Raw genomic sequence first — 17,221 nt, 5'->3', positions numbered from 1 at the left:
CCCCAATTAGTACTGGCTAGTCGTTTTAGTAACTGGAGTCTCCTTGTGGCTTCGATTTTTACATTCTGTGTGTGTTTGTTCAGAGATAGTTGTCTGTCTAACTGTATGCCCAAATATGTGGGGTTTTCTTTTTTCGCGAGTCGATGGCCTTGGATGGAGAGTGTTATTTCTTTCTTGGAAACAGGATGGCTCTTAGTAAATATAGAGTAGACTGTTTTATTGCAATTTACTTTTAATTTCCATTTATCACAGAAGGTGTTTAAGCTTTCTAAATCTTCATTTATTCTATTGGAGGCTATTGGTAGGTGCTTTGTAGTATACCACATAACTAAATCGTCAGCATATAGGGCCTTTTCTGTCTGTAATACTTCTGGTAGATCATTTATAAAAATAAGAAAGAGAGTACAGCTGAGGCAGGATCCTTGTGGGAGACCTTCCTCTAATACTTCTCTGTTTGACAGTCCGTTATTAATTTTTGTTTGGATTGTTCTGTTACTGAGAAATTGTTTAATCCAGAAGTAGAGATTTCCATCAATTCCGTAGTCCATCATTTTTGATAACAACCCTTTCCTCCATACTTTGTCATAGGCCTGTTGGAGATCAACAAAAACCGCGACTGTATGTTTTCCATCTTGAAAGCCATCAATTATTTTTTGACTTAATCTAAACAATTGATCTTCTGTTCTTTGCCCTATCCTAAAGCCTGTCTGATATTTATTTAATAGGCCACATGTCTCCAGCCACCAGTATAATCGGTTATTTACCATTCTCTCAGCGATCTTTCCAACACATGAGGTGAGAGATATTGGTCTGTAACTTTTCGTTTCGTCGGGTGGTTTATCTTTCTTTAAGATTGGAATTATAATAGCATTTTTCCATCCCCTTGGTACTATTCCTGTCTCCCATGTTAGATTTATAAGTTTGAGAAGCATCTGTTTACCTCTCACGCTAAGATGCAGGAGCATTTCATTGTGTATTTTATCTGGTCCAGGGGATTTCCTTAACTTGAGTTTTTTCATAGCTCTGTGAAGTTCTGACATGGTAAAGCCCTCTTTGAACAGATATGAGATAGCTTTTGGGGCCTTTTCTTGATGTTTAAGGTCTTTAATCAATTTTTTGTCCTTTTCACTTCTTTTTGATGCCTTGTTTACTGAAGCAAAATGTTTGTTAAAGATCATGGCTTTTTTTTTGGTCATCTACGATTGTTCCTTCTGTAGTTTTCATGGGCTTTGGGTTGGTTTTCGGGGTTTCATTGTTAAGATTATTAAGTAAGGTCCATGCTTTTTTCCCATTTTGATTGAGGTCAATATTAGCGCATGTGTCTGCCCATTTCTTTCTTTTAGCGTTGTTAATAGTTCTTTTGACAATTGCCGATGCTTTATTGTACTCAACCTTGTTTTTAATGGTTTTGTTTTCCTCTAAGTTTTTCCTTGTTTCCTTTCTTGCATTTACTGCTTTTTCAATTTCTTTGCTCCAGAAGGGTTTGTAATTTTGTCGACTACCTCTTGGAATTCCTGTTTTTGCAGCTGCAAGAATGGCTTTGGTGAGGGCTTCGTTTAAATGTTCTACACTTGATGTATCTGTAATTTTTGGAAGCTGGTCATCTAATGTTGCTGTGAAAACATCCCAGTTTGCTTTCTTGAAATTCCATTTGGATTTCTGCTCAAATGTTTTCTTCTGTGTTTGAACTGTTATTTGTGTTAAAATTGGTTTATGGTCACTGCCTATTTCATCCAGGACTTTAATGTGACAAGAATTCAGAAGGTCAGAGGAGATGATGGTTAGATCGGGATGACTCAGGGACATATGAGCTCTGTGAAGAAGGGTCGGGACTGAGTCTGCATTTTGTAAAATGGTGAGGTTGGTTGTATTGCAAAGCTTTTCTAGTTCTTTTCCTGTGTTGTTTAGATTTTTGTATCCCCATAGTGGAGAGTGGCCATTGAAGTCACCAGCAAATATTGTGTTGTTGTATTGGGAGCTGTTTAGATCTGTTAGGTTTATAGTACACAGTGGAGGGTTGTAAATGTTGTAAATGGTAAATTTCTTATTTAGGTGCCATAAGGTGACTTTCTGTACATCAGTTGAGTTCTGTGATGGTTTAGAAGTAACATCTCCCGTGATGTCATTTCTTATATAAGTAATAACACCACGGCAGTCGTCATATTTGCAGGTATAGTATGTATAACCAGCAATATATGGATCGCTATTTTTATACTGGGTTTCCTGAAGTAAAGCAATGTGAACTTCCTTTTCATTTAATAATTTCTTCAGCTCTGTCTTTTTATTCCTGATTCCACAAATGTTAATTTGTAAAATATTCAAATGTTTGTGGAATTTCTTTGTCCCAGTAGCTGACTTTTCGCGCAGATCAGCCTGGGTACTCACTGTCTGGCGCGGACCTTTTTCGAGGCGACGTCCGAGCTCGTATGCTTTCCTTTTGTTTGTCATGGCATGCTGGGGAGTCTCTGGTCTGTCTTCCCACCCTAACCTGTATTCCTTGTCAGCTGCATAACATCAGGAGTTGAACTGCAGATGCATGTTCCTCATATAATTAATTTTTATAGGGTTTAGTCAAGTAGCCTTCATTTTGTCTTTCCCACAGTCTCTTTCATGATTGACGGTCGCCCATTCCCCGCCACCTACTGTTTCCTGGCTTGCAGTTATCTATTTCAGTTATTCTTTCTGCTTAAAGGGCCATATTTCATAGACAGAGGATCGTCACGTCCTGGGTCATTTGTGTAGATGAGAGATTCTGTGGGCCTAAAACAAAGGGATACCAGCCCTTTCCCCTAAAAATCTCAATTTTTTAAGAAGGATACATGATTACAATCAATCACAGATAGTCATACAGAAGACATGGGCCACAGGTCGACCAAAGAGGGAGTATAGAAGTGTTAAAGTTACAGCACTAGGAAACAAGTATGAGCTATAGGGGTAGATTAAGAAAAGTAAGGACATACAGAGGACACAACACTACAGAATGAGTGTGAGGTGGATGGGTGAGGAGCAGAGCGTGTACCACTCATCGGTGGGTTCTGTCTCCTGCACCTTAAGAGGAAGGGGTCCCACCTACTCCCTAGCCCGGTTATACCGCCGGGGACTCGGTCGCGCCCATAACAAACTCAGTAGAAACGGGGAACACCACGGGAAGGTGCTGTTATGGACATAATAATGTATGAGAGGCCATATGCAATAATCTCTGTCAGACAGGATTACGCGGCAATCAATGCACCTGGAAATGAGAGGTGTTGGGTTCGAAATGCACATCAATTTCCTTTCAGCAAGCGGGACGTCCGGCCCAGACCTTGCAGCTCCCCACAAAAGACGTCTAACTTCTACGTCATGGCACCAAATCCAAGCATCAGTAACACACTGTACAGTCACTTGGAACAACTACAAAGGACGTCTAACTTCTACGTCATGGCACCAGATCCAAGCATCAGTAACACACTGTACAGTCACCTGGAACAACTACAAAGGACGTCTAACTTCTACGTCATGGCACCAGATCCAAGCATCAGTAACACATTGTACAGTCACTTGGAACAACTACAAAAGACGTCTAGCTTCTTCGTCATGGCACCAGATCCAAGCATCAGTAACACACTGTACAGTCACCTGGAACAACTACAAAAGACGTCTAACTTCTTCGTCATGGCACCAGATCCAAGCATCAGTAACACACTGTATAGTCACCAGGAACAACTACAAGGACGTCTAACTTCTACGTCATGGCACCAGATCCAAGCATCAGTAACACACTGTACAGTCACCTGGAACAACTACAAAGGACGTCTATTTCCTACGTCATGGCACAAGACCGAAAGGCTAGAGCACAGCTGGTCGCTGGTTCGGAAAAGTAAGTAAGTAAGTAAGGTTATGATAAAATATAAAAATTAATCCTGGTCACATAGGTGGACAGTTGTAGGGTGGGTGATGCGCCAAAAAAAAAGACAAGTTAATCCCTGGGATAAATCTTTAAAAGGGGGTGGAGGGGAGGACAATAGGTTAGTTGGTAGATCACTCCATTTGAATAAGATGGAGATTTCCTCCCGCCCAGCAACAGTGATTGGGTTGCTGGGTCCGTTAGATCTGGCGGATGATACTTTGCAATAGACTAGCGTCCTACCCAAAGGGTGGCAAACAATTGCTATTGTAATTGTTTATCGACAAAATTTGTGTGTGTGGCGGAGAGCGGGTGGGGGTGGGGGAGGGTCTATGGAATAATAATGGTTCTTAGAGATTACATTCAAATTTGTAAAAAGTTCAATTTACAGATGAAGGCAAGAATTACCTTTGATTTTGAGGCAATTTACTCATGAAAAAAATCCTCATTTAAAATATATAAAGAGAATTTGATCTGTAAAACAATACTAAACAAATATGACAATAACAGTTTTAAATAGGAACAAAACACCAAACACGGAACGGTTCGGGTTCAAAACCCGTCTTCAGCCAACAACAACAATCGTAAAACCCTTAAAAACAAACAAACAAGCAAAAGCAAAACATGGGAATTAACAACAACAATTGAGCTTTTATATAGGCAATATCCACTAAATGTGCTCAAAGCGCTTTACAAGGGGTCCCTGGTCAACAGCAACATTTAACATGTAGGATGGGAATGCCGCCAGTTAGGCGATATTACAATTTTTCGGACAAAGACTACTGTGTTAACGGCCAGGTACTCATTTTACACCTGATTACGGTGAGAGAATGTGAGTAAAGAGTCTTCTCCAAGGACTCAACTATGCGCCGAGCGAGGCTCGAACCCAGGACTGTCCGATCCGAAAGCGAGTGTCATACCACTAGCTCGCATAGCCGCACATATTGAAGAATGATACTGCAACGCCTGGATAAGATAAGATAAGGTTGTGTTTACCATAAAAGGATAGCTCCAGGAATTTCGACGAGAAATCGCTGCTAATACCATCAACAATAATCTGACACGTGTATTTCCCAGCGTCCTCTGGAGTCATTTCCTCGATCTTAATAGAATAGATAGAATATAAAATAATGAATGAAGCGACGTCTCTTTGTAATAGGATTAAATAGTCTGATGTCACGTCCGCCCAGTAACCAGAAGCTTGGTTCTAAACCAAAAAAAATCGTTATTTTTATTCTATATGGTGGCTAGAACTTTTTCACATGTCATGTGATCAGAATGTATAAAAGTCAAAACATGATCAGATTTATTATGATTTTCTCCTCTGGATACACTTTTATGCTTGTCGGAGAAGTAATTCATAAAGGCGTCCGCCATTTTTCCGACAGTTTAGAACTAGTTACTAAGTTACTTTATATGATTCATACAGAAAAAAGTTGTTAACGGTAAGCTACTAGTTTTACACCAGAGTACGGCGAGAGAATGTGCGTAAATAGCTGTTCCCAAAGACTCAACAACTATGCGCCGCTGAGAGCGGGAACCGAACCCAGGACCTTTCGATCAAAAGACTAGTGTCATACCACAAGACCGCATAGCCGCTTAACTGGATGTTAATCTTAAAAAACAACGATAAGTATCAAATTCACTCCGCATACACTTTTAAACTCATGGAGAAGAATGGATTTTGTCTCTTAATCCTCCTCTTAGGAAAATGGTCACATTTGTATTTTGTCTCTCAATTCGCAAACTTGAACAATACTGATAATAATTCCTGTTGACATCAGACAAACTGTTTGATGGATTATCTACATTCATTCATGGAATGCCTAGGCGAAGGGGTCTTAGCGTACCGTTTCGAAAGGAAGTAATAGAAATAGTAAGCAAAATAAAATTGTTTAACCCTCTCCTTACCACTCACAGGAAAATCGTCACAATCGTTACGATATAACCAATTTTTTTTCTGAATTCATTTTGTTATAGTTATAGCTATAAAAACCCGAAACTGTGTTGCAGAGATTTTTTTTCTAAACAAAACAAGCATATGCTCGTTACTATTCTGACTGAAAAATCTATATTTTATGTTAGGCGAGCAACTAGTTTTGAGTAAAATTCTGAAAATAGCTGGCAGGGAGAGAGTTAAAGTTTTGAGATAAATTCTGAAAATAGCTGGGAACGAAAAAGCAATTGTGAGAATAAAAGTAAAATTTAACTGTTCTGGAAATGTCGACTTTCAAATCGAAGCATTGGCTGTCATCTGGACATGACATTTCTTTCAGACGTTGGGTCGCAAATGAACAAGCAAACATACAAACACAAAGACGGACAAACACATACATACACACACATTACCGTGTAGGAAAATTCCGTACTACCACCTATCAGGGTGTTGCCCAGTTTCCATTGATATTCAGCATCAATACGATAGGACATGCTGATACAGTACAGCGTGACTGTTTGGCCCCTAATTCCATCAGCTTTGGTCGTTTGAAGGGTTGTCCCATCCTCCTGGTAAGTGTAAACATCTGGTGCTTTTGGCTTGTCTGTTAGATACAAAATATATCGTGAGTATAGTACTTCTAATAACATTCACAATTTTAGCTTTTGTAGTCTTAAAACAATAAATGTATTCTACTATATAAAGAGAAATAGATTTTGGGGACGGAGTGGGAGGGGGTCCCATAGCTCAGTTGGTAGATCACTCGCTTTACACGCAAGGAAACCGAGATCAATCTCGGATGAAGCCGATATATTTTTAATTCAGAACACCCTCCCCCATCCAACCCTTCAACCAAGCAATGATTGGGCAGCTGAATCTGATAAAACTGACGGCAAATACTTTGCAATAGACTAGAATCCTATCCAGTGGGTAGAAAGCAATCGCTATTGTCCATTTCAAGCTATAGAAACCGTTATAAACTATGGCTCCATGGACCACGTGTCTCTAAAGCACATCTTTTTTCAAGTCTTTTTTACTATAAACTCAATTTTCAGATAGATGAATGATTCACATATCATTAAAAAATTGGAAACGATAGGGTCACGGTTTAACTTAAATGGAATAAGCAAAGCCTCAAAGCCGACAGAATTCCGTTTTATGACGCTTGTTTCAGATGGGAATCCCCAGTCTCAAGGCGAATAAGACTCCAAGTCTAAAAGCGAATGAGACTTCAAGTCTAAAAGAGAATGAGACTCCAAGTCTCAAGCGAATGGGACTCCAAGTTTAAGACTCTTAATTCTCAAAGCGAATGAGACTCTCCAGTCTCAACGCGAATGGGACTCCAAGTCTCAAAGGCAATGGGACTCCATGTCTCAAAGACAATGGGACTCCAAGTCTCAAACACAATGGGACTCCAAGTCTCAAAGCGAATGGGACTCTAAGTCTCAAAGACAATGGGAATCCAAGTCTCAAAGACAATGAGACTCCAAGTCTCAAAGCTAATTTCTGACTCCAAGTCTCAAATCAATGGGACTCCAAATCTTAAAGCCAATGGAACTCCGGCAAGTCTTAACGCATCCGTGTTATGGTGAGATGGTCTAGAGGCTGGAACTTGAATGTATAAACATTAATATCAAACTTAGGGTTGAATTCTGCTTTATGCGGCCATGTGGTCTTGTGGTATGTCACTCGCCTTTAGATCGCATCGCTGAGGGTTCCTGTGCCACTTTGATCGGCGCACTGTTGAGTCTTCCGAAAAAGGCTCTTTACTCATATTCTCTCGCATACTCAGATGTAAAATGAGCTCCAGGTCATTAAGAGCGTTGTCATTGTTGGGAAAAGCGAAAGCGCTTTGAGCACGTACAGCGGGTATTATGGCAATTGTTAATACCCTAGTTATTTTGTTATTTAAACTTTTGCTGTTTTTTTTTTCTTTATGGTGGAGTATAAATACGATGTCTAATTTCAGAAGGGAATAAAGTGGTGACATCACACTCTCTACTTTTCCGGTTCCAAAATCATTGAAAGCGTGCAAGTAATCAGTACTTCGAATGATTAATAATGAATAGGCTATATATTGAATCATAAGATAGCATAATTATTTTAGTAGCAAAATATACTGGCAGATTCTAAGGATTACGGGGACGTAAAAGAACATGGACAGGTGATCTTTCTTGAAGACCAGCATATATTTCGATTAGAAAATAAGATGCCATCACCCTGAATCAGAAATCAGAAGATCAATTAGCCATGTTATTTATCCGGTCCTCTGGAAGAGTGGTTTTACACTTCCAATGAGATTGGAACCAGGTTTTTTTTTTTACCTCATACCCATCTTCCTTATTTTACATTCACTTTTTTGGTGTTTGATTCTTTCTGATATAATACCCGTTGTAAATGGGTGTTACATTTATAATAATAAAACACACTCACCGCTTTTATGAACAAACATTAACCCTTTCTTGTTTGACCCCTGGTAGCTCGCTGTACACGCAACATTCGTGCCTCCAGTAACGTTGATAGAGTTTTTCTGGTCAAGCAAGGGCTCGTGTAGGTTGTCAATAGTCCAGGAGATGTTGTAAGAAATAACCAATGGTGATGTGGTGACGTCACAATGGAGGGTCATGTATCCTGTCTGGACTGCAAAAGGAAAATCTATCCTCATCATAGATAAGACAGAGACGGCCACTTGAATGATATCTGTTGAATAAGAAGTAAAAATAAAGTCACCCAGGGTGGTGTGATGACGTCACAATGGAGGGTGATGTATCCCGTCCTTACTGCATGAGAAACTTCGTTCTTCATCATAGTTAAGAAGGAGATTTGGACTTGAATGATATCTGATGAATAAGAGAAAATACAGTCCAAGGGTGGTGTGATTACTTCAACATGGACTGTAATTCGTCCCCATTGCATTAGGAACTTGGTTCTTCATCGAAGCTAACAAGTAGATTTGGACTTGGATCGAATCTAATGAATTAAAAAAATCAAAATCAAAACGGAGACCCACAGTCTCAAAGCGGTGATATTCTTCTTGTCATTAATTGGAAAAATGTATTTAAAATATGCATTTGCATTGATAGATTTTTTCAAACATGTAAAAACTAAAAACATCAGCCTTGATGCTACGCCTATAATTTGTCTCAGAAAAAATGTAATAAATAGGCATGGGGTGAAAGTAACCCGGGTAAACTAAGGATATCGTCGGTGTTAGGGTTGAGTGAGTTAAGTTGCAACTCCGTGCTTCGAAGAGTATCGCGACTGTGAGTGTCACTGAGGTGAGAACAAATGGACGTGCCGAGGCTTTTATTTTGATTTTATCAATTTCTCTGGCAAATTCAATGTAGCCATTTATTTGTTAATATATTTTTGGCAGAGAATTCCATATTCGGATGGTGCTTGGAAAAAACGAGTTGCGATGAACATTAACTCGTGACTGTGGGACCTGGTATTGGTGCTGTTTTCTTTCGTTTTGGATAAATAGTTGTTACAAACGAACCTACATGCTCTGTTTTGAACTTTCCTGAGCTATTCTATCTGCTTTTACTCTTAGGGTCCCAAACGCATGCATTATAATCTAAGATTGGCCGTACAAAGTCTTAACAGCAGATTTCTCTAGTGGTCCCTGGACAACTTTGTACACATCTTCTTAACAATCCAAGTTTTGTATTGGCCTATTTACAAACATTATCGATGTGGTGCTGTCATTTTGCTGTCAAGAGTTAATCTAATATATTCTTCTTTTGTGTTGCTTCCAATTTTTCTTCATGTAGAGCTTCTTATATTTCCGGATTAACTAGATGCTATGGTGGCCCCTATCTACTTTTCTTTGGGCAAACCCATTCCATCCTTGTACACCTTCCAGATCCCTGAAATCCTCATTTGATAAAACTAAACTTTTATTTCTTTTTCTTTTCAAAAGGATTTTAATTGGCGGACAAATATTTTCAGTCCTGCGACCTTGTGTGTGGAATTCTAGCCCCAGAACCATCTGGGAATAAGCGACTGTTAGTTCTTTTAAATCTAAACTAAAATATTTCCATTTCACATCTGCCTATTTTAGATCTTAGATATATTATATGTTTATAACCCCATGTGTGAATATTCAATTTAGTATTTCATAAGCATTTGAGGACAATGAGTGTTGTGTTTGTTGTTGAAGTTGTTGATGTCCTCTTTTTTTATTTGTTTGTTGTTTTTTATTCATATTCAAAATACTCTAGTTCCTTTATTCAGTTAACATTTTATTATAACCCATTTCTTTTATTAATCATTTAGAAAGACAAGAAAATTGTCGCAGTTGGTCACACCATTGAAAAATGGAGTTTTTATCCTCATTCCCTCATCTCCTCTCTGTCTCTGTCTCTCTCTCTCTCTCTCTCTCTCTCTTTATCTCTCTATCTCTCTCTGCTTCTACCTCTATCTATCTATCTATTTATCTATCTATCTATCTATCTGGAATGTGGAAGATGTGGAAAACGATGTCAGGAGAAGTAATTACAACGAACCTAAAATGCAAGGTCTACCCATAAAAGATCTGAGGTACGCAGACGACACTGCACTATTGTCCACAACACCGGGGGGACTAGAGAATCTAATAACATCTGTAAAGGAACATAGCGAGACCAAAGGCCTTAAGCTGAATATAAAGAAGACCAAAATCATGAATACTGACAAATGCAAAACAGATGCCATAATAAAAATCAATGGAGAAGAAATAGAAAGAGTAAAGAATTTTGAATATCTTGGAGCCAGGATTGAGTACAACGGGAAATTGGCCCCAGAGATCAGGAGGAGACTAGCAATGGCAAGTTCAAAGCTAGAAAAGATGAATAATATCTGGAAAGGGCAGTGCATTCAAACAAAAATCAAAATCCTCAAAAGTGTTGTTTTCCCAACTGCAACATATGGATGCGAAGCATGGACTATCAGCAAAGCAGAGAGCACAAAGATCACAGCTTTTGAAATGGCATGCTACAGAAAAATACTCAGAATATCATGGACTGAAAAACAAACAAACAAAGAAGTCCTGAGAAGGATCGGAATAAAATCACCAATTCTTCTTCAAACTGTAAAGAAATTGAAACTAAACTATTTTGGCCTCACAACTCGCCACGAATCATTAGAAAAGCACATTCTGCAGACAAGGGTAGACGGCAAGAGAGGAAGAGATAGACCAACAAGAAGCTGGGAACAAGATATATGTGAATGGCTGGGAATGACAGCAACTCAAGCAAGTAGACTGGCGGAAAACCGTAATCTGTTTCGCAAGAAAGTTCGGGAAGCAACGACCTACGCAGGATCAGCTGACTAGATGACTATCTATCTATCTATCTATCTATCTATCTATCTATCTATCTATCTATCTATCTATCTATCAATCTATCTATCTATCTATCTATCTATCTATCTTCATCTATCTATCTATCTATCTATCTATCTATCTATCTATCTATCTATCTATTCTATCTATCTATCTATCTATCTATCATCTATCTATCTATCTATCTATCATCTATCTATCTATCTATCTATCTATCTATCTATCTATCTATCTATCAATCTATCTATCTATCTATCTATCTATCATCTATCTATCTATCTATCTATCACTATCTATCTATCTATCTATCTATCATATCTATCTATCTATCTATCTATCTATCTATCTATCTATCTATCTATCTATCTATCTATCTATCTATCTATCTATCTATCTATCTATCTATCTGTCTATCTATCTATCTATCTATCTATCTATCTATCTATCTATCTATCTATCTATCTATCTATCTATCAATCTATCTATCTATCTATCTATCTATCTATCTATCAATCTATCTATCTATCTTATCTATCTATCTATCTATCTATCTATCTATCTATCAATCTATCTATCTATCTATCTATCTATCTATCTATCTAACTATCTATCTATCTATCAATCTATATATCTATCTATCTATCTATCTATCTATCTATCTATCTATCTATCTATCTATCTATCTATCATATCCTACATCATATCATGTAAGGGGTGATTTAAGCCAATTGTTTATTTAAATAGAATCAGAAGTGAACCGGGAATTGATTATTTCTTTATCAAGCATTATTTTGAATGTCAACAAAAGAAGCATTTCTCGTTTCTTACTTGATACTGTTTCAAAGTTTTACAATTCTGTTGTTAAAATAAATCCCATTATGTTAGTTTTGTATTTGTCCATATAGATTTTAAACGGTATCCTCTGGTAATGTTTGTATTCGAAAATGAAAAAAGAATCAAAATTATCCAAGGAAACTTCATGACGAACTAATCTATACAATTGAATCCTAATCCTCCACGAATTCTCCTATTCTTAAGACTAAGTAAGTCCAAATACCTATCAAGACATGAAAGGCTCTCAATGGCAATTGACCTATTTCTACCGTTCTTTGGACAGTTTCGATTCTAATAGATTGGCTTTTATTTATTGGACTCCAAATGCAAGGATAGGCCATAAAAGAGATTTGTATAAATTTATATAAATACATTTCTCAAGTCTAACAAACCTTCTGAAGATTATACCCATCATTCTATTAGCTCTGCTAATTCAGTCATTAATATTTATTTTCATCTAAATTTAAATGTTTGTCAACATTACTCCAAGATCCTTTTCAGAATTAGTGTTTGAGATGGGTAATGTTCGAGAATCGGCGGTAAAATATTCATATCATGGATCGATTCTTCCAATATGCAAAACTTTATATTATCAAAATTAAAATCTAACTGCCACATTTCGGACCAATGATATATTTCAAATATATCATGTTACAATGTATCATAATATCGAGACTATCCATATATTTTTGTATCAACTGAAAAGAGTTTACATGAAGACTCAATTGCGTTGGCAAATCATTGCTGAAAAGTATAAACAACAAGGGTCCCTATATATATATATATATATATATATATATATATATATATATATATATATATATCCATCCCTCAGTTCCCTGACTATGATTATGGTGTCTTACAGGGCGACGTGGAATTGTCTTTCCACTAACATTAAAGAGAACCATTTCTAAGTCTTTTTGCAACTTTTGATCGTTGCAAGTTTGAGCATTAACCCACCTCACCAGACGGGATCGTATGCAGCCTTAGGTCTAAAAATATCACACCAGCTAGCTGTTTCCTTTGGAACACTTCTTCAATTTGCTCTGTAAGGGCAATGACCTTTTCCATTGTGCATCATGTCGGGATATATGCTATATGTCCCCTTGCTGCTTTTTCGTTCTTTACATCGTTGATGGCTGCACCCGCTTCTCGGGGCCTGAAAGGAAACGTCCAGTCCGACTCTTCATCCGCAGGTAGCGAGTCCAAAATTGTACCGTATGCATTGCGGAAACCCCAATCAAAACATTGGTTTGGGACCCGTTTGCCACGGTTCTTCATATTCTTGGCAATTGTATCTGACTCACATTCCGGTGAAGCCTTCTTAAATTTCCTGTCAGGATCCAGTTTCTTTATCAGTCGCCAAGCGTGGCGGCTAGAGTGCGGAAAGTCGTGTCTCTCCCAACCCTTGTATCCATTCTTCTGCCAGAAACACAGAGAGCAATCGGGCCAGATGGCGCTAAACGTTTTAAAAAGTGGATAAAATGGAATTGGATGAATGGATGTGAACATAGGTTGAGCGAGTATTGCTAAACTACAAAACCAAAGGTTGCTTGCAGATTAAGAGGAGAAGAAGAAGAAGAAGAAGAAGAAGAAGAAGAAGAAGAAGAAGAAGAAGAAGAAGAAGAAGAAGAAGAAGAAGAAGAAGAAGAAGAAGAAGAAGAAGAAGAAGAAGAAGGAGGAGGAGGAGGAGGAGGAGGAGGAGGAGGAGAAGAAGAAGAAGAAGAAGAAGAAGAAGAAGAAGAAGAAGAAGGAGAATCTATGGATGGATGGATGCAAAGATTGTCCCATGACAAAAGTGTCATTGTGTGATGGTGGTCTTTCCCTAATGTTCCACTATTTGTCGGGTGTACTTACATTCACCAGTGACGGACAGTGTGGCTTCCAATGTGTTGTACGAATCGAATTCGAAACGGCAGCCAATGACCATTGTCTCTGTTGTTGCTGTGTACTTGTAAGTTCTCTGAAGACCTTCCATCATCAACTTTTCATTTTCGTACCATTTATACCGTCCTCCAATCGTATGGAATTCACTAGAATATTGGGACGGGGGCAGAGAATGAATGGATAAAATTAATGTATTCACATCTGTGAGGATCAACTCAAACTGGTTCTGTTTTAGTATAATGAGTGTCACGTAACCTTAGAACGACCTTAAGTCTCAATGGGAAACTAGCTTAAGGCGACCATGGGTCGTTTATTTTCAAGCCCGTTGTGAGGCAATTTTGTGTTTACAAGCCTTCTTGATCGTCCAATGAAAAGTACTTACCATGATATATAGATCAATAGCAGACCACGAATCATCACTTGCTGTTCTGGGTCGTATAGCGTAGGGTTGGTTGTGTATGTGTTTATCATTCAGGACAGTATAACAGCAAGACCTAGCGCAAGTTACTGTTATACTTGAAGCGGACGGTCGAACCATCTACCAATAAAATACAATACTGAAAAGGCCGATTTGTCCTACATAATTAAAAATGAGTACCTGGCCGTTAACAGTACTGCCTCTGTCCGAAAAAAAAATTGGTAACATCACCTAACAGGCGTCTTGTCCAGTCCTACATATTAAATGTTGCTGTTGGCCAGGGAACCCTTGTAAAGTGCTTTTAGCCTGATTAGTGGATGGTGCGCTGTATAAAATCTATTTAACCCTCTCCTTACCACCCATAGGAAAATCGTCACATTCGTTACGATGCAACCGACAATTTTCTTATTCTGATTTCTCTTATACATCACAAAATTTTTGAGTAAGAAAAATTCATTTTTGTGTTGGGTGGGTGTGAAGTTTGGGGGAAATTCTAAAAATAGCTGGTAAGGAGAGATTTAAAAACTTATTTGTAAAACCCAGAATACGTTTATCCAAAAGTAGTCAAGAAAACTGAATACAACAACTTCAAAAAAAGAACAAACTAAGAAACATGGAGCTGTTCGGACACAAACCCCTTCTTGGGGAATAAACAAAAACGGTTGTAACATGGATATAATATTACTTATCCTTCAGACAGACGTCAGAAATGAATCATTGACGCTTCTACTCGGAAAGTAAATATACAATATGAAATTGAATTTAAGCTTCAATTTAATGTACGAAAGCAAATAGAATGGACATTTCGGATTTCCCCTTTATCAACAAAAAAGAAAACAGATAGAATAGACGTTTCGGGTTTCCCTTTAATCAACAAAAACGAAAGCAGATAGAATGGACGTTTCGGGTTTCCAATTTTTCAACAAAAATTGAAACTGACATTTAATATCATAGTTAATTAGTTCTTCAAGCTTCGAGCAGCACCATTTACACTACTCAGCAAGTACGATCTTGAATACTGGTATTTGTGAGGCTATTTCGTCTAGCGATATGACGGGTGGCTCTTGGGTTCTAGTCTCAGTCGGGTCGATGCATAGTCGAGTCCCAAGAAAAGGATCCTTACTTACATTATGTCACCGTATTCAGGTGTAAAATGAGGACCTGTCCTTTAACAGGGTTGTCCTCGTCAGAAAAATTCTAATATTACCTAGCTACGGTCTCGTTCTCCGTGTAAAGTGGTCTTTTACCGAGGGACCAGGTATAAAGAGCTCTGTGCATGACTTACGTTACTTATTGCAGATCGCCCTCTAATCCTCGGACTGGGCCGTTTTGGCAGCTTCTCTGATTTGTTGAGAAAAGTGAGTGGAGCAGGCACTTATGTTGGTAACAACAAGATATGAAGTGAATAGAAAAGTGCCAGAAGACAATAGAGAATAAAAATTTTTTTCGCGGCGGTGGTGGGGTTTGAACCTGCGACCTTATTGGTACGACAACTCCGCCTGGCAGGTGAGAGCGTGGCTCTACCGTGTGAGCTATCCACGAACACAAAAATATTCGTTTCAAACTCAAAGTCATTACTAGATCCCTCTCTCACCTACTTCTTGAGACCGCCGATTCGTTCGTACACCACCATCGCGAATAATTTTGACCAGCAGTTAAGCTTAATAGCCAATATTCTCAACACAAACATATAACATAGAAACGATTGAGACATTGAGTATGCTCCGGTGTATGGGGTGAATTTTAATTCAGAAAAGTGAGTGGAGCAGGCACTTATGTTGGTAACAACAAGATATGAAGTGAATAGAAAAGTGCCAGAAGACAATAGAGAATAAAAATTTTTTTCGCGGCGGTGATGGGGTTTGAACCTGCGACCTTATTGGTACGACAACTCCGCCTGGCAGGTGAGAGCGTGGCTCTACCGTGTGAGCTATCCACGAACACAAAAATATTCGTTTCAAACTCAAAGTCATTACTAGATCCCTCTCTCACCTACTTCTTGAGACCGCCGATTCGTTCGTACACCACCATCGCGAATAATTTTGACCAGCAGTTAAGCTTAATAGCCAATATTCTCAACACAAACATATAACATAGAAACGATTGAGACATTGAGTATGCTCCGGTGTATGGGGTGAATTTTAATTCAAAAAAGTGAGTGGAGCAGGCACTTATGTTGGTAACAACAAGATATGAAGTGAATAGAAAAGTGCCAGAAGACAATAGAGAATAAAATTTTTTTTCGCGGCGGTGGTGGGGTTTGAACCTGCGACCTTATTGGTACGACAACTCCGCCTGGCAGGTGAGAGCGTGGCTCTACCGTGTGAGCTATCCACGAACACAAAAATATTCGTTTCAAACTCAAAGTCATTACTAGATCCCTCTCTCACCTACTTCTTGAGACCGCCGATTCGTTCGTACACCACCATCGCGAATAATTTTGACCAGCAGTTAAGCTTAATAGCCAATATTCTCAACACAAACATATAACATAGAAACGATTGAGACATTGAGTATGCTCCGGTGTATGGGGTGAATTTTAATTCAGAAAAGTGAGTGGAGCAGGCACTTATGTTGGTAACAACAAGATATGAAGTGAATAGAAAAGTGCCAGAAGACAATAGAGAATAAAAAATTTTTTCGCGGCGGTGGTGGGGTTTGAACCTGCGACCTTATTGGTACGACAACTCCGCCTGGCAGGTTATTCTCTATTGTCTTCTGGCACTTTTCTATTCACTTCATATCTTGTTGTTACCAACATAAGTGCCTGCTCCACTCACTTTTCTGAATTAAAATTCACCCCATACACCGGAGCATACTCAATGTCTCAATCGTTTCTATGTTATATGTTTGTGTTGAGAATATTGGCTATTAAGCTTAACTGCTGGTCAAAATTATTCGCGATGGTGGTGTACGAACGAATCGGCGGTCTCAAGA

General features: G+C 38.5%; 1 protein-coding gene across 1 annotated transcript in view; it reads right to left on the bottom strand.

The window, feature by feature from the left end:
* LOC144958982 (uncharacterized) overlaps positions 1-17,221 on the bottom strand; it is a 96,178-nt gene that overhangs the window by 65,127 nt on the left and 13,830 nt on the right. Inside the window, exons 5-8 of the mRNA XM_078891282.1 lie at positions 13,837-14,012; positions 8,256-8,522; positions 6,236-6,426; positions 4,883-4,988 (exon numbers count right to left, since the gene is read on the bottom strand). Of these exons, the coding sequence (XP_078747408.1) occupies positions 4,883-4,988; positions 6,236-6,426; positions 8,256-8,522; positions 13,837-14,012 (740 nt within the window). The remainder of the gene's footprint in view (positions 1-4,882; positions 4,989-6,235; positions 6,427-8,255; positions 8,523-13,836; positions 14,013-17,221) is intronic.

This window comes from Berghia stephanieae, chromosome 13 (genome assembly GCF_034508935.2).
Source record: "Berghia stephanieae isolate SIO BIC M18660-M18661 chromosome 13, UCSD_Bste_1.3, whole genome shotgun sequence".
In the NCBI taxonomy this organism is placed as follows: Eukaryota; Metazoa; Mollusca; class Gastropoda; order Nudibranchia; family Aeolidiidae; genus Berghia; species Berghia stephanieae.
The sequence above is the reverse complement of the archived record's forward strand: the minus strand, read 5'-3'. Positions and strand labels throughout refer to the sequence as shown.